This window comes from Dreissena polymorpha, chromosome 1, assembly GCF_020536995.1.
Source record: "Dreissena polymorpha isolate Duluth1 chromosome 1, UMN_Dpol_1.0, whole genome shotgun sequence".
NCBI lineage: Eukaryota > Metazoa > Mollusca > Bivalvia > Myida > Dreissenidae > Dreissena > Dreissena polymorpha.
The window spans coordinates 65,768,897-65,787,923 of NC_068355.1; the positions used below are offsets into that span (position 1 = coordinate 65,768,897).

General features: G+C 37.0%; 2 protein-coding genes, 1 long non-coding RNA gene and 1 pseudogene across 4 annotated transcripts; 2 read left to right on the plus strand and 2 right to left on the minus strand.

Annotated features, from left to right (window-relative positions):
- Positions 1-317: 317 nt before the first annotated feature.
- LOC127832986 (esterase LipI-like) lies at positions 318-4,113 on the plus strand. Of its 2 annotated transcripts, none has more exons than XM_052358359.1 (5): positions 318-757; positions 1,674-1,802; positions 2,212-2,341; positions 2,712-2,775; positions 2,985-4,113. In XM_052358359.1, exons 1-5 carry the CDS (start codon positions 617-619, stop codon positions 3,766-3,768), a joined length of 1,248 nt encoding a protein of 415 aa, XP_052214319.1. In that variant the 5' UTR covers positions 318-616; the 3' UTR covers positions 3,769-4,113. The 2 variants fall into 2 exon arrangements, with proteins under 2 accessions (XP_052214319.1, XP_052214320.1); XM_052358360.1 differs by lacking the exon at positions 318-757 and adding an exon at positions 953-1,098.
- Positions 4,114-4,979: 866 nt separating this feature from the next.
- LOC127833061 (uncharacterized) lies at positions 4,980-7,268 on the minus strand. Its single transcript, XR_008027254.1, has 3 exons — positions 7,032-7,268; positions 6,672-6,764; positions 4,980-5,679 (listed from the first exon to the last, which is right to left on the minus strand). It is a non-coding gene; the product is annotated as an uncharacterized LOC127833061 (long non-coding RNA).
- Positions 7,269-12,686: 5,418 nt separating this feature from the next.
- On the plus strand, positions 12,687-15,063 carry LOC127833045 (neutral cholesterol ester hydrolase 1-like; annotated as a pseudogene).
- A 1,349-nt stretch (positions 15,064-16,412) lies between these two features.
- On the minus strand, positions 16,413-18,754 carry LOC127833013 (protein Hook homolog 1-like). The gene is made up of 2 exons (XM_052358361.1): positions 18,610-18,754; positions 16,413-17,881 (listed from the first exon to the last, which is right to left on the minus strand). Exon 2 carries the CDS (start codon positions 17,838-17,840, stop codon positions 17,034-17,036), a length of 807 nt encoding a protein of 268 aa, XP_052214321.1. The 5' UTR covers positions 17,841-17,881; positions 18,610-18,754; the 3' UTR covers positions 16,413-17,033.
- Positions 18,755-19,027: the final 273 nt, after the last annotated feature.

Genomic DNA, 19,027 nt, shown 5'->3' on the forward strand with positions numbered 1-19,027 from the left:
TAAATTCACACATAATGTTTAACTTTTTTAAACTAAACTTTTTAACGAGAACTAATTCGTATATACAGTCTAGTATTTAACAAATACTACGATACGCGATCGGCCATCAATTAAGTTAACTAGGCCTAGTTCATGTACATAGTATCGAAACGAAACGCGAGAGGACCATTATAATTTATTTCATTTATTCTGGAAGATAATATTTACACTTTGAAAACCCATTATTTGCTACTTATTATTTAGCTCAAGTCTGCATTAATTGCTTCTGTCACTTGTACTAAATATTATAGTACGACGGGAACCAGAATATTTTATCTCTTGCTTTAGTCTTAATGGGACTGACAAAGTAAGATTTCGGCAACTACATGTACAATATTAGTATCTTTGCTGTTATCTGTTTACATTGTGCAAGTGTGCGAAACTGTTTGCGAATAGAAAAGTCGGTCAATGCTGGTTATTTATAACTGACTGGTAAAATTCAGGGACAAACGGAAAACACAGATGCACTAACAGTTTTACAAAGTACAGTTCGGATTTTTTGGATTATCTAACATTCTTATTAGTGTTGTTGACTAAAAAGCAAAAAGGAATTACACCTATTATTATACCTCAAACCATGTATGGTGTCAATATCGTCTGGTTAACTACCGTTGGCGCGCTTGTCACGTGGTACATCTACACACCGCTTCCAGAAGACATCGATCAGAAGGTCAAGGTCACGCTTATTGATGCCTCCATGCGTACGTACGGACATTTGGTATGTTCAGGGACCTATTTATAGGCCTCCGGTATTTTCTTGTTATACTTTCGGCTGTCAATATAGGAATAGTCTGGGGACTGAGAGTGGATCTTTTGTGTGTGATTCGGAACAACAATTGTATCGCATGATTTTATTTTGTTTACAAATATATTACGATGATAACTATGACATATGAGCCTTGCCCGGGGAAACGAAGTTTACCGCTTATGCATGTGCCCATTTGCTGTCCGCACAGACTTATTAGGGGCGACACTATCCACTTAAACTGGATTCTTGTAAAAAAAAAACTGTCGTTAAACGATAAATACACTAAAAGCGGAGAGCGTTGTCACAGATAAGTATGTGCGGACTCGTAGCAATTCTGTATCGTGTTATTTTCTATTTAACATTCGTGCCATAGAATCAATAAAACAATTGTACTTTGCTCGAAAGTTTGGACTACGGCCACTTAGCTCGAAATTATCAGCTTTAAGAGTTCAGGAAGTACATACATGTTTACCATCCTGTAGATATGGTTTAAAGCGACATACTACGGTTGTTTTACAAATAATGTTCTTAACCAAACAACGCTTCTACAATATGTAACTATATTTGTGTGATTAACGCCAAGTGTACATAATATTTCTGATTGATAATTAACTGAAGCGAAACCAAAACCCCAAACTATCAATAATCAAGATTTATCGATCATATTGCGACTTCCGATGGAAGAGTATGTGGATGATGGGTTCCTATAATTATACATAGCTAAACACGTCGTTCCTAATGACACGTAACCGAAACATAACAAAGAACAAAACTTGTTTCTGGTTATGCACGTTTTAATTGCCATATAATATTGTGCTCAATAATTATCATCGCGTCCAGCTCAAACCACGTGTGGATCAAACAATTCAACCGTTCTACCACATAGGTTGGTGCCATGGGGTCCCTCGGACTCGTAGAGCCGTTTTCCGAGACTGACCGGAAATGGGGTGACATGCTGGTTCGCGCTATGACCACTGGTGTACCCTGGGTTCAGGAAGCTGACCCCGCCCTCAAGGTAAACACGTAATAACTTCGATTTTTCTTATGTGAGACGTTCATGTTCAAATTTTCGATACTAATTACATACTCACTAATTACAAAAGAGAAACATTGCAAATCATTTAAACAATAGTTTGCGTTGATTTATTTAAATTCAATATAAATCTAATAATGTTTAAAACAATTTGAAATAAAACCCGTTTAACATTTAAGACCCGTGCTGAACGTCGGCCGAGTACTCTTGTAACGTGTCGCAGGCGAGTAAATTTAGAACTTATTTCGTATCAAAATTGTATCATATTTTAGAAAATTATTAGCATACTTGATGTTCCAATCTAAAACCAAATTGCATGACACTTGGATATGAGTGCATGAATTACTAGGATTGTCACCAGGATTTTGCGTTTAAACGCTTCATTATATAGATAACGGACATGTTCACAAGCAAGAGCCGGGTACCTGTGCGCATGTATGAACCTCTAACCACCATTGAGGCCGGGGCCAGGCCTGTGCTCGTATATCTCCATGGAGGAGGATTTTCCCTGCTGTCAATAGGTAGAGCTTTTTAATATGTAAACGTTGTTATTTTTGCCTGTATGTATTGTTTTTACAACCCAGTTCTTTCTGTCTCTCAGCATACTTGTATAGTCACGCGCGACACACATCCGGTATACGGATGGACTGCTCAAGCAAATATAGTGTTCCTCCCATTCCCATTAAGTTCATAAAACATCCTTGCTGGTCGAAGTCACCTGCGTCATTAAAGTAGAGCTCCGTAATGCTCCACGATCGACTCATGAGTGTGATTGCATCTTTATAAAATGAATCACAATATTCAACAACGTCGATCGTGCAACAATATTCAACAACGTCGATCGTGCATTTAAAGAGACAACTCAACGAATAAACGGTATTCTTATTTCAGATGCGTATGATTCCTTTACACGGAAAGTGGCCAGGGACTCTGGACTTGTCGTTGTATCAGTCGAGTGAGTTCTTTATGAAATGAGTAGGGGTTCGTACAAATACACCCACAATGATAGCATACAATATTAACAGAAGCCCTTAAAGTCGTATTTTATATCAATATTTAAACTTCCGATGACTTGAATTTGCGTAGATTGCGTTTATTTCTACCGCTTGACTTAAATCATGTTTAAAATTAGAATTAAACAAGCGTTTCAACTCTTTGTTCCAGTTACCGTCTTAGCCCACAACACCCATATCCGGCCGCGACAGACGACTGCCTTGAAGTGGTTCAGTATCTGCACGCGGAGGCATCTCGTCTGCGTATAGATCCCCGGCGCATCGCCATTGGCGGAGACAGCGCCGGTGGGAACCTTGCTGCAAGCGTCTCATTAAAAGCACGCGAGCTCATTAAGGCTCAACTGTTACTAGTTCCGGCGCTGCAGCTTTTTACGTTCAATACAACGTCCGTCATTGAAAATAAGCCTTACTTCGCGAAGACGTTCAATGGCTTGTTTCAGGTGATTTTCTGGGCGAATTACCTCGGACTCGGCGCGGAATATGCCCCGGATATAATCGCCAATAACCACACCTCACCGGAACTAAAAAGGTCTAAATTTGCGAATTACGTTGATCAAACTGTTTGGATGAAATCATACGATAACCGCGGGTCGCAAAAGAAAGATCTATCACAGAAGTTGAATTTCGGAAGATCGGATATCACTCGAGAATTTATAGACAAAATGACCGACCCATACGTGTCGCCCCTTATGGCGGATCCGGAAATGCTGGTAGGTTTACCGCGCGCGTACATAATGACCGCCGGATATGACATCATTAGAGATGATGGAATCATGTACGCCACCCGGTTACGACAAGCGGGCGTTCCGACGCATTTAATCAACTACAAAACTTCGTTTCACACTGCATTGACGTTTTCAGAAGGACCGCTTTCATTGAATATTGCGAGACAGACAGTGTCGGATATTGTGTCATTTCTTCATGACCATGTTTGAACATATATACATGTACATGATTTTGAACCGTTTTCGCAAGAGCAGGCTTAATTTTAAAGTCTGACTGAAAGAAGAAAAATTATAATAAACTTTATAGTTTATGCGAACACTGTTTGCTTAGATGTTTAAATATATTACTTGTTTAATCAACTTATTTTATAACAACGTTAAAATCACCATTGCCACTAAATGCATGGTATTTGTAGTCAAAATTTTCAAAATTGTAACGGTTTCAAACCTGTTAAATATGATATGTATGCTGTTAATATGTTGTTTATACTTTTGTCTTAAAACTTGTATATGTTATATCAAATTTCACACACAATAAACAGTTTGTAAGTTTCATAGGGAAACATTCCACACAATTCGGTATCGTCCTTTACATAAATAGAGCTGTTTCAGAAAAAATGTATATGATGATACATAATTGATTGTCCATATTATAAATATTAAGAGGGTTAAACTGTGCCCAGCAAACAATTGACGTTGTACCAACGTTGCACCACCGTCAGATTCTTACGATGGGAGAATGTTGGGTGGTGGTTGATTTTGCAAACGTTTGCGTCGTCATTTTTTCAACGTTGACCCAACGTCGGATTCTAACTAAATCTCAACCAAAATACAACCTTCTTCCAACCTCTCCACAACCTTCTCCCAACCTCCTAACAACCTTCTCCCAACCTCCCTGCAACCTTCTTCCAACCAAATAACTATCTCACAACGGCCCTGCAACCATCTCATAACCTCCCTGCAACCTTCTCCAAACCCAAATACAACCTTTCCACAACCAAGTGACTACCATGCAACCTTCTCCCAACCTCCCCGCAACCAAATAACTACCCTGCAACCTTCTCCCAACCTCCCTGAAACCAAAATAACCATTCACCAACCTCCCCAGAACCAAATAACTATCATGCAACCGAAATTCAAACATTCCCCAACCTTCCCACAACCAAATAACTAGCATGCAACCTCCGTGCAAGCAAAACTTAACATTCATTAAACTTAGCTCCCAAACAAAATTCAACCTTATAATCATAGTGTGCAACCTCCCTACAAAATCTTACTTCCAAACCAATAATGACAGAACAAAAACCTTGTTTTCCCGCGTTATTTTTCAAAGAGGATTTTGACAGATATTCCAATGACCACATAGTTACATAATAATCTGTTTGCGAAATGTAATTCTTTAAAAGAAAACGAACAAACAATACATTTTATGTACTTCTTCCAAGATGTATATTCAGTACAGATCTCTACAGACATGGTAAATTCATTAAATACGATTTAATTAATAACATTCACATGGCATATCTATCAAAGCATTGTTATGAAGAAATTAAAACACAATGGGCCTGGATCGCTCACAAAAGTCCTTTAAATAAGTAATACATTACAGACTTAGTCTGATGGAAATCGACCCAGCAGTTCATGATTATATTACGGAGTTTGAGATTTCAAACGTGTATTGAAATTTAAATGTTCGTTGTACACATAGCATTTTCATTATATGTTTTAAAAAGTGTCTAGCACATGTTTGCTATAAATATAGTAAGAACACATAGTTATTTGCAAGTTATGGATCAATAAATTACAAAATCTTGGTCTTCTACACGTTGTTATTAAACGTTAAAATATACATGTAGAATAATACTGTTTAAACCAAACCAATCACTAATAGTAATAGTAGCAAACATATTTTTAGAAGCTTGATTGCACCTATAAGCCACAAAACATTTATCCGCAAAATCATCCTAAGCACAAAAGCATCCTAAACGTGTCATTTTAAAGATAATTGTCAATGTATCTTTTGCCAACTCTTTTCCAGTTTGGGGCGTATTTTAGATGGTAGCTGATGTGCTCCTTGATTTTGTGTTCTGTCACATTCTCTGTTCCCTTTCATGGCACTAGCTGAAATAAGATTTTTTTTCATTTATTTTTATTTGCACATTGTTAAAGCCGCCTAAATTTATTATAATCTAAAATTTACTTATATCATAAATGTTGTCCCGCGAATGTAATATAACGCCGTTTAATGTCTAAAATTACGCAAGTGTAATAACTCTTTGACATTACTTTCATTTTTATTTTACTTACAGTTCACGCTTCTACAAAAAGGTATACTAGTATTCTATGCATATCTTTATGCTTCTTTATTATGCCTCAGTCACAAACACAGATATGACAAGGGAATTAGAATATATGTGAAAACATATGGTTACACCGTAGTACATAATCCGTATATATTTGACCACGGACTTGGACACTTAAAGGGTCATCCGTGAGATTTAATCCGCAGTGGAACTGGCAATGGCATCCGTGAATGTGTGACTGAGGCATAGGTCTGGCATGCGTTTTGTTGTTATACTTTAAAGGGATCTTTTCACGCTTTGGTAAATTGACAAAATTGAAAAAAGTTGTTTCAGATTCGCAAATTTTCGTTTTAGTTATGATATTTGTGAGGAAACAGTAATACTGAACATTTACCATGCTCTAATATAGCCATTATATGCATCTTTTGACGATTATAAAACCTAAAAATTATAAAGCGTTGCAACGCGAAACGATTGAATAATTTGGAGAGTTCTGTTTTTGTCGTTAAATTGTGTATTACTACGAAGATTGCTTATATAAGGTATAAAATACGTCACGTATGTGTACTCGGCGGAATAGCTCAGTAGGCTAAAGCGTTTTTACTTCAGGACTCTGGCAGGACTCCAGGGGTTACTGGTTCGAAACCTGCTCCAGGCAATGTTCTTTTCCTTTTTTTTAATTTTATTCTTGATTTTTTACTGGAGCTTTTACGATCTTATGTTTACATTTATCAATATAAAGCATTTAATGAATAAGTTAAAAAATGCCAAAATCTGTGAAAAGGCCCCTTTAAAGGCAAATAAACATACCAATTACAACTTTGAATTTCGGATGAATCGAACAAGAGCTTCCCTTTAACTCCTTTTGAGTTTAATTTACACATCAGTCTTTTAGACATCAATCTGAAAAAGTAAACATACACGTCAACATATGAATTAATTCCACTAAATAAACAAAAGAAAGACAGCAAATAGAGATGGAGGAAACACAGTAAGAGTGATTGACTATTCCAATTGTTTGATAGCATTAATTTAGAGAAGGTAGATAATTTTAACAAAATCTTGATGGAAGTATGGTTATGACAGTGAACAAATAACACACAAAACATAGTCATCAATGGAAATTAAAATATTGAACTAGACTATTGCCAAGCAATATAAGTCCCTTACCGGTGAAACTCAACCATTTTCAGCAATATGTCTAGTCTATTCTTGGCGTAGGAACAAAATCCACAACATATGCACAATCCCCGAGTAACCATATCTATATACGACCTATATATCCTTATTACATTCACTAATTCCCTAAATATTGTACAATTTGAGAACGAGCTTGTGACGTAACAACTTGTTACTACCTGGGTTTGTAACGTGACTACTATTTTGTTAAATATACGTCACGAAGACAAACTCAATATACGTTGTTGGAAAGTTAAACCATGCACAATAGGTGTACATTTAACAATCTGGAACCCTTGGGGTAAGCTGGGGGGGGGTATGGTCCGAGGGGGGAAGGGCAATTTTTTGTTATGATACTGCTGCCTGTGGATTTTGTGCATTGAGCCACAACCGCTGTGGAGAATCATGTCGATCCGGAAATTGTTCGCACAGTCGGTCGATGGAAAAATTCTGAAGTGTTCTTTGCGCACTATGTGCATTCCAAGCCTCCGCAAGATTTCACAGCAGGTTTGTTAAATCACGAGAGCTGTAAAACTTGAACATTGACTTTCGAGATTGTGTTGCACTCATTATAGTTAGGATTTGTAAGGGGAAAAACCACTGGATTGACATTTATAATGTTGTGTGAGAGTTGTGTACCTTGCATGTTTAATTGTTATTGTTTAATTTTAGTTTTATTTTTTCACTTTATTTTCTTTGCGAACTATGTTGCATTTAGATTTTAAAATTACTGCTGTTAAAACTGTTAAAAAATTACCCACTACTATGGCATTATGTATATGTAATTAAATTCTCATTAAATGACATTACGAGTTTGTCATCGTGACGTATATTTAACAAAATAGTAGTCACGTGACAAACCCACTGCTGTTTAAACTGTTAAAAATTTACTCACTACTATGGCATAATGTATATGTAATTAAATTCTCATTAAATTACATTACGAGTTTGTCTTCGTGACGTATATTTAACAAAATAGTTGTCACGTGACAAACCCAGGTTTGAACTGTTAAATGTCTCTAAAGGGACACTAAAGCGTACAAGTGCCCTAAGGCAGCTAGAGTAGTGTTAAGTACTGAATTAGGCCTGTCGGACCCATCTGATATCTCTCGCAGGAAGTCCGCCAAAAGAGCAGTGCTCTCTGGGGGAAACCTAAACTGACTCTCATTACAAAAACGAGCACATTTAGTAAGAGCATTGTTGTATGATTTTTATAAGCGTACCTTTAGCTAAACAAAACTGCAATCTGTTCACGGACCCAATTGACCAACCTTTATGTATCAAACTTTTCCGCCATAAATCCTCCAAGATTATACTTTCCATGTCCGATTTCTGCACGGTTCTGGCACCGGCCCCATGGCCCGAAATGCCCGCGGACTGTTCGGAATCTGTAACGGATTCGGGTTCCATCATAGCAACCCGAATTCTCGACGTAGGTACAAAATGAAATGACGTGCATAATCTCCATATTGCCATCTGTCAATGTTTCAAGTCTCATGAAAATATTTTGAGAACTTTTAAAGTTATCGCAGGGTCCAGAAAAGGTGACGGACTGACAGACTGATTGACTGACTGACAGACACACAGAGCGCAAACCATATGTCCCCTCCGGTTTCACCGGTAGGGGACAATAACAAACAAGTTTTATGTGATACCTTTCTTATATGTTATGCACAGTCTGCTTTGTATTTGATCCACCAATCAGTGAAAGATGATTAACCTGAACGAATTATACATGTGTTTTTCAGGGCTGCAAAAACATGCTAATTAACCTGAAAGACAGCCATAATGTTGGTGTGGGTTAATTGCAAATGCTTATTTTAAAAGTCCCTGTGTCTCTTAATTAAAGCGACCGTCAACCACATGACGAACGAAAGAAAAGTTGTAAAATACCGTATTTTTTACAACTATTAGTTTATATCGATTAAAATATCAGGACTGGTATATTACATTACTTGAAAAAAGTTGTTAAGTTTTCATATTTTGAGTATATTTGGTAATACATTTTACTGGGTATGTCTACCAGTTAACGACCAGTTAACTATAAATAACACCAGTACATTGATCATCATCGTCACGTGGTAAACCCAGAATGCAAATTGTGCATGCGTAGTGAATTGTATATATTTTATATATAAAATGATCAATCTACTTGCGTTATTTATAGTGTGTATATCGTTATGTCACGTATTTTCGCGATGTACTTTCGAATTCACATTGCGAAATTTTATTACTGAATATACTGAAAATATGATTTTTTTTCAAGTAATGTAATATACCAGCCGTGATATTTTAATCAATATTAAATAATAATTGTAAAAAAATACGGTATTTTAAAACTTTTCTTTTTTCGTCATTCGTGGTTGATGGTACCTGATAGGGTACTACTACGTTCTACTTTTAAGAAATAACACGATACACAACACGCATGACCCAGTTGACAGTGATCATGCTGTCTTTAAGACTGAAATCTTCACGGAGTAAAGGGCAAATTCCCTACAAAGTTCATGTACTTCGATACCATAATTCAATAAAACGTATGAAAAAACATTATTACCGTTCTTGTCGTTACATTCTGCATCAAGACTAACTGTCCAGCGCCGTTTGAAACCTTTGTTTACATACATTTCAACTAACTGACATTTTAAACATACGAGTGATTTCATTGGTCCAATGCGGGGGGGTGTCTTTACAACTGGAGATTTCATTCATAAAGAATGCATGATCACTGTCAACTGGGTCATGCTTGTTGTGTATCGTGTTATTTCTTAAAAGTTGACCCAGCATTTGTAAAAAAATTGCAAGACATATACATTTCCAGAAAGGATATACATTTCCAGAAAGGATATTCATTTCTGCGTTGAATAAGACCGAGATCGTGAAAATCGCTGCACAATTGATGAAGATATGGCTGTTCAAAGCTATGCACCCCGTTTTGGGGTGATTTTGAGTTGCATACCTTGTTATATATATATATATTTGATAGTGAAATATTTTTTTCAGAAAAGTTAATTTTTCGTTATAATATGATTATTTATCATTCAAAATGATGTTTTCACTAATTAATATCATAGCCACACGCTACCCACCTGTGATTGATAGTGTTCAAGTGACTTGGCCACGCGCCCAATACCTGTGAGCGAATGCGCCACAGTTTCGCAGTTTAATTTTCATTGTTTTGCATGCGTTTACCATCGGGTTTTTTTGTTTTGTTTTGACAGAATAAAACACAATAATATATTTAAACATTGTGTTATTCACTTTTATTTAAAAATTAATTCGAAAAAAATTAATTATGTACGAAACTGTGAGTTGAAATGCAGCTCCACCTATTGCAGGGGGGGGGGTTAATTACTAAATTAGGCACCTGCATTCTATACATAGATGGTGACGTCACTACGTTATTGTCAGTACGTAAGTCAGTAAGACCGGTGTGTACACAATGAGGCACCCAGGGTCCGGTTTAATGAGAGCGACCATGGTCGGGCGACTATGGTTGTACCAGCGAATAATCGTCGTGCGACGATAGCCGTGTTTAATGGAGAGCGACGGTCGTCAATCGACCGCGCGTTGTTCGACATATTGTCGAGCGACCGCAGTCTACCCCTCACACCACGACTGCTCGTCGCTTGACGCTTTGTCGGCATTCAAAACCCGTGCAAAATGAACGCGGATAGTTTCGAGTTTAATCATGGCGGCCTCCATGCGACTTGTTCATCGAATGCGAAGACATTTTCGAAGAGAGCGAGTTTTTAGAGATAGGTTGAATCCAATAGACATGTACAATGATGATGAACTTTTCCGTCGATTTCGCTTACCAAGGAGAGAGCTATTGGAGCTCATAGACACCTTTGCTGTAGATGTAGAATACGTTTCCGAAATTTATACAATATTGTATCATCAATATGCGTATTTCCCATCCAATACACGGATGTCTCGAGCAAGGGAAAGTAATACATATACAGTAGTTTAGAAGAAATGCACGTAATTGATTTACCTTAATAACAATGGGATAAATATGTTTTATGATGCTAAACGTCGCGTCATTTATTTTGTTGAAGTGAAATTTACAATGGAATATGAATAATTAACAAAACGATCATTGCCCAGATAAAGTGTCATAAGTTCAATCCTATAAAAGTGAAATGTCAACCTTATTTAGATAGATTCTCATTAAATTGAATTTTGCAGACGATAATGCAATGTATCAAACCTTTAAGTGCAATAATTATTGGGCAGATTTAGAAGCCAGATATAAAAGAAAATTTTAACAAAAATGTCTCAGCAGTATGTCCATAATCATTAGTGAATTCCAGAGCTGATTGCAAACCCGTTATTTGGTTTTAAAGACTTCCGTAGACATCCAGACTCCACAATGCAGTTTTTGCACGCGTTTTCCTCGATCTACGAGCATTATTCATTCGATCCTTCCTTCCGTCCGATTTGTCGAGCGCACCAATTCATATTGGTATATGGTGAATATTCATATAAATGTACGGTCTTAAGTACCAACATCTTGAAACTGCGTTGGCAAGTATGTTTGAGGTTCTGCAATTTTGACACGCGAAAGGACATTGTCCAGAGACGCGTGAACCATAGTAGTAGATTTTATTTCATTGCGTCAGATTTTGTATTTGAACTTTGAACACTTAATGAATATTATTACAAACACACCTTTGACGAAGAATCCGCAAGCGAATTCTGTTTAAACAAATAATATCATATTATTTTAACAAATTTAAGATTAACTTTTCGTGATATGAGTTTTCGCACAATAAATAAAAAAATGTTGATGGCGGAAGTGATAATTTTCTAAAAATAGCGACTACAACGACCGCAGTCGACTGACCACACAGTCATTCGACCACAGTCGCGGCAAATTTCTCCGTGAACGCGACAATTTGTCAGTTGGCGGCCGACAACCGTCGGTCGACCGCACAGTCGCGCGACTACAGTCGTGTTTTGTAGTTTTTTATTAAACCGGACCCAGGAAGATCATTTTAATCGATCAACCTTATCGTCAAATAATGTCATTAATACATCGGCGTGCTCAATAGCTCATACGTTAACTTACTGGAGATAAGCCACTAATCTATATAAACCACGTTCACACCGTCAAACAAAAGTTGGACCAAGGAACTACATCTGAGTTTAACTGGGTGCAAGTCAACCATATACGACAAAAGTATGGAATCAAATAAACGTTTAGTCATAACAGAGATGAATTCACGAACCCGTATTTAACGATTACACACGGTGATGCATCCACTGTAAATTCGTATGTGATCTGAATTTAATATTAATGCACGTGTACGGTTCAATGCCTTTTAAGTTTAACAATTTAAATGTCACCAGCTTCAGTAATAAATCACATTATAAAAAGGTAGAGGATATGATTGCTCTGCTTATTTTCGGGTTTGTTATGTTTTGAGCTCAATCTCCACACATATAGACACTTGTTTGCGTTGATTTATTTAAATTCAATATAAATCTAATAGTGTTTAATTTAAAAACAATTTCAAGTAAAACCCGTATAACATTTAAGACCCGTGCTGAACGTCGGCCGAGTACTCGTGTAACGTGTCGCAGGCGAGTAAATTTTGAACTTATTTCGTATCAAAATTGTATCATATTTTAGAAAATTATTAGCATACTTGACGTTCCAATCTTAAACCAAATTGCATGACACTTGGATATGAGTGCATGAATTACTAGGATTGTCACCAGGATTTTGCGTTTAAACGCTTCAATATGTAGATAACGGACATAACGGACATGTTCACAAGCAAGAGCCGGGTGCCTGTGCGCATGTATGAACCTCTAACCACCATTGAGGCCGGGGCCAGGCCGGTGCTCGTATATCTCCATGGAGGAGTATTTTCCCTGTTGTCAATAGGTAGAGCTTTTTAATATGTAAACGTTATTTTGGCCTATATATTGTTTTTACAACCCAGTTCCATCTGTTCACAGCATTACATGTTTAGTTACGCGCGACACACATCCGGCATACGAATGGACTGCTCGAGCAAATATATTGTTCCTCCCCTTCCCATAAAGTTCATAGAACATCCTTGCTGGTTGCAGTCACCTGCGTCATTTAAGTAGAGCTCCGTAATGCTCCGCGATCGACTCATGAGTGTGATTGCATCTTTATAAATTGAATCACAATATTCAACAACGTCGATCGTTCATTTAAAGAGACAACGAATAAACGGCATTCTTATTTCAGATGCGTATGATTCCTTTACACGGAAAGTGGCCAGGGACTCTGGACTTGTCGTTGTATCAGTCGAGTGAGTTCTTTATGAAATGAGTAGGGGTTCGTACAAATATACCCAAAATAATAGCATACAATATTAACAGAAGCCCTTTTATTTAATATTTAAACTTCCGATGACTTGAATTAGCGTAAATAGCGTTTATTTGTACCGATTGACTTACCGGTAAATCATGTTTAAAATTAAAGTTAAACGAGCGTTTCAACTCTTTGTTCCAGTTACCGTCTTAGCCTACAACACCCATATCCGGCCGCGTCAGACGACTGCCTTGAAGTGGTTCAGTATTTGCACGCGGAGGCATCTGGTCTGCGTATAGATCCCCGGCGCATCGCCATTGGCGGAGACAGCGCCGGCGGGAACCTTGCTGCAAGCGTCTCATTAAAAGCACGCGAGCTCATTAAGGCTCAACTGTTACTAGTTCCGGCGCTGCAGCTTTTTACGTTCAATACAACGTCCGTCATTGAAAATAAGCCTTACTTCGCGAAGACGTTTAATGGCTTGTTTCAGGTGATTTTCTGGGCGAATTACCTCGGACTCGGCGCGGAATATGCCCCGGATATAATCGCCAATAACCACACGTCACCGAAAGTAAAAAGGTCTTAATTTGCGTATTACGTTGATCAAACTGTTTTGATGAAAGCATACGATAACCGCGGATTTCAAAAGAAAGATCTATCACAGAAGTTGAATTTCGGAAGATCGGATATCACTCGAGAATTTATAGACAAAATGACCGACCCATACGTGTCGCCCCTTATTGCGGATCCGGAATTGCTGGTAGGTTTACCGCGCGCGTACATAATGACCGCCGGATATGACATCATTAGAGATGATGAAATCATGTACGCCACCCGGTTACGACAAGCGGGCGTACCGACGCATTTAATCAACAACAAAACTTCGTTTCACACTGCATTGATGTTTTCGGAAGGACCCTTTTCATTGAATATTGCGAGACAGACAGTGTCGGATATTGTGTCATTTCTTCATGACCATGTTTGAACATATATACATTATTTTGAATAAGGGTGTCACGGTACTCCGTGGGAAGGTATATCGTAATAATCTCCCCTCGGTACGGTTCACGATGCGCCTCCGAGTCCGTACGGTACGGTACGTCATTTCCATGACGCATTTCAAAGGAAGTAACTGTAAATCGCCCAATTAATGGCGGAAGTTTAATTGAACTCATTTCCAGCGAGCTTCTAATAAAAAATATGAAAGAATTTTGTGTTATCAGTAGGAAAGTGGTAGGCGTTTATTTCGTATAAACATTTGCTTTATATCAAGACTTTAGTCGCTACGAATTTCCTAAGCAGAAACTGTAATTTTGTGATTCCGCTGTAAATTTCGCAAATTCTTTGAAACCATTAAAATAAAATTTTCAACCACTCAAAAATGTGCTGTGTCGCCTACGTCACGAAACAAGGTGCAATATTTAACTGGTTCTAAGAATTGCGCTTGGAGTTTTGTTACCGCACAAGCAAAGATTGGCACAAGCCAGTTTGACTAGTTAGTAAACACGTTTTGTTGTTACCTTAAATAATCCATCGCAGTAAAAGAAACTTAAAGCAGTCCGTATGTTACAAACATATTCATAATTTCGTCTTCATATTTAATCAAAATTTTGGATTTGTAAATAATAATAACTAATTGTTAATTCGTGTACTTTCATGACATTATATGGTATTTTGTATATTGTATGACACACATATAGAGGTCTTTAAATAAAATTGAAAAATGGTTTTAAATGGTTTGTATGTTGTTTCCATCTGACGATACGTATCGCGATACGTATTGTATCGTACACACTGTACCGCGATACGTATCGTATTATACGGTGAGCGTATCGTGACACCCTTAATTTTGAACAAACAATTTGCTCAAGAGTAAGCTCCATTTTAAAGTCTGACTGAAAGAAAGAAAATTATAATAAACTTTATTGCTTATGCCAACCCTGTTTGTTAAGATGTTGAAATACATTACTTGTTTAATCAACTTATTTTATAACAACGTTTAAATCACCATTGCGACTAAATGCGTGGCATTTGTAGTCAAAATGTTCAAAATTGTAACGGTTTCTAACCTGTTGAATGTGATATGTATGCTGTTTATATGTTGTTGATACTTTTTTCTTGAAACTTGTATATATTATATCAACTTTAATACAAAATAAACAATTCGTAAGTTGCATATGGAAATATTCCACCCAATTATGTATCGTCCGTTACATAAATAGAGCTATTTCAGAAAAAAAGTCTATGATTATACATTATTGATTTTCCATATTATAAATATTAAGAGGGTTAACCTGTGAATCTAACTAGAGATAAGATTCACCAGGAAGATCATGTTCATCGATCAGCGTTATCGTCAAATAATGTCATTAACCCATTTATGCCTAGCGTCTAGAAAAAGGGCCTTGGCAAACAGCGAAGACCCAGATGAGACGCCGCATGATGCGGCGTCTCATCAGGGTCTGCGCTGTTTGCTTAAAGGAATTTCTGTACGAAATATTCAAAATATAGAAGTAAATATACTAGAAATCCCTAATTTTGGAAATAAATTGATCCAATTTAGAAGGATGGGATAGTCCACTAGGCATACATGGGTTAATACATCGGCGTGCTCAATAGCTCATACATTAACTTACTGGAGATAAGCCACTAATCTATAAACCAATTTTGCACAAAAGTGGGACCAAGGAACTTAGAGCTGAGTTACCTGTGTGCAAGTCAACCATTTACGACAAAAGTATGGAATCAAATTATCGTTTAGTCATAACAGAGATATGTACAAGAACCCGGTTTTGGCGATTTCCCAGGATGCTGGGTGATACATCCACTATAAACCCGTATGTGGTCTGAATTTGATGCACGTGTACGTTTAAATGTCCTTAAAGTTTACCAATAAAAATGTCATCAGCTTCAATAATAAATGACATTATAAAAAGGTACACAATATGAATGCTCCGCTTATTTTGGGGTTTGTGATAGTTTGAGTTCATTCCCTACACATACTTATGACCAAAGTATCTAATACACAGACTCGAGAGTTACACGACTGGACCAGAATCAGAACACAGTAAACAAAATAAGCACAACGTATTTATTCATGGACATTATACAATACTCGTGCAGTTTGATGTTTATAAAAGGTGTGTGCCTAGAAATATTTTCTATATCGCTCAAACGTCTTAAACACTGGCATATTCTCTATAGTAAAAATATTAACCCAGTTATGCCTAGCGTCCTGAAAAAAGGACATTGCAAACAGCGTAGACCCAGATGAGACGCCGCATAATGCGGCGTCTCATTTGGGTCTGCGCTGTTTGCTTAAAGGACTTTCTGTAAGAAATATTCTAAATATAGAAAAAAATATACCAGACATCCCTAATTTCAGAAATAAATTGATCCAATTTAGAAGGATGGGAGAGTCCACTGGGCATAAATGGGTTAATCATTTCAACGAAGTCGGATTTCTAAATTTGCATATCAAATAACTTGATGCAAGCCGAACAAACTTTGCTTTTATTAAAGTGAAAATCAACAGGTACTACGTTACACATATTTTAAGTTGTTATATAGCTTGCTTCAAAGCGCTAACAAGTATGTTCTATACAGACCATCTCATGACGCAGCTTACACTACAGACCATCAATATCAACTGATTCAGTGTAACAGTACAATGTTGTAAGTACAAGATTTTGTTCCGTTTATCTGGGGGTGGTCCTGTCGGAAAGAGGTGGGAATTTCACAGTCGAACGTTGTCGATTTGTGCTTGTACCCCTATTGCCTGGACCAAATACATGGCCCGAATCCAATTTAATTTCTTGTAATGTTTTGCCGGCTTTAGGCGGGGAGGAATCCCTGTTTTCACGAACGTCCTCTATTTGTTTGACTATCCTGTCCTCCATTTGTCTCATTTCGCGCTTGGCACTAGTTCGGTCAAGTTTCATTTGCTCTTGCATCTTTTTCAGCACTTTCACGTTTTCGGCCATAAGTCGACTGTTTTCATCTAGTTGTCTTTCTAATTTGTCTTTGTCTTCCTTATGCGAGAGAACTTCTTCAGTTTTCGCAATAAGACGTTGTTTTGTTGCGTGTAGTTCTTTATGCACTTGGCTCAATCTGTCTCTCATGTTCTTAATTTCTACATCTTTACTTTTTGAGGCAGAAAACAGAGTCGCCTTTTCTTTCTCTAATTTCTCTACCGTTTCATTTAGTTGAAAAATGCTCGATTTAAGAATCTGAATGTCATTATTCATTTCAGGCGTTGTCTGAGCCTTTCGCTCCAACTCTTGTTCTAATTTTTCGATTTTCTCATCCTTAAGCGCGACAATGTGTTTGTGCTCGGCTTTTTTATACTCAAAATGAAACGCAAGAACTTCGAAGCGTCGGTTAATTTCGATCAGCTCCGATTTGAACTCGTCTAATTTCATGATCTCGGCGCTTGCATCTTGGTCGTCAGAACCTCGTTCGCTCTCAGTGTCTGTACACTCGCTCTCCGTATCTGGTGATGCCATGATTGTATGGAATTTGTTTCAGTCAGGAATTTCGATGCTTGCTATTTAAAAGTAAGATAAATAATATAAAATAACGCAAATGGAAATTGCACATAGGTTATAAAAATCAGCGTTGTTGTGAACACATAAGAGACATAATCTCTTCACTTTAAATATGCGTATATTCAATAATCATTTATCATCGTGATTTCATGTTAGTGAATGGTTTTCTTAAAATATTGAGGAGTTGGTGCTGACCGGATAGTGACAGATAAGTGTAATGGCAAATCAACAAAATGACAACAATTTATAGCGGCTGAAATGTAATGTAAGTAAACAACAAGATGTTTCCCTACGCCTAAGCCCTTTACAAGTAGCTAAAAATATATTTACAATTTTATGCGATGGCTTAAGTTGCCCGTTATGTAAAAAACACACAAGTTAAATACCTGTATATTTATAATCACAGGCTATGTTTTCGATATTAAAAATTAAGTTTATACCAATAGTTTGAGTACATATGTGTGCCTATGGTTCGATCATAAATGAAATGTCGCCTTTTTTCCGATATTGCAATTAAAACTTAGTTATATATTGTGACACCAATCCAGAGCTCAAAAAAAGAAAAGTACACTAAATATCTCCCGACCACATAAAGTTTAGGTCATGCAAATTTGCTTTAAATGAATGCATGTTTTAGGTTAGTAGCGAAACACAACCATAAATTGGATTTAAAACGTATAAATTGATTTCGTTTGTCTATCAAACCAATTTTCAACTCTTTACTTACCTGATCTAGTTAAATTCCACGTTAAAATACTCGTTTGTCGGAGAACACGGTGTCAGTACGAGTATTGACTTTCTATATCTAGCTGCACATCTACAGCTCGTGTTTTTTCTTAATCGAAAACATGTGTACATTGACAGCTTAAAGTTGTTCATTTGTCATTCTGATATACTTTTTTTAAACTGAAAATGCTATATTTTTCAAATATTAAAACGAATGCGATAAAAAGAAATCACAATGACGCGAATGTGTTGTTTTTTGTTCTATTTACCTATACCCAATCGAGACGAGTATCGGACTGCTATACTTTTGATTTTAGGACACATTTAAAAAAAAGGGCTAATTTTTTAGAACTGCTTAGCATTTTTTATTCTAGCTTTAATCTGGAATAATTATATTTCAGTTAGTGCCTCTCAATGGT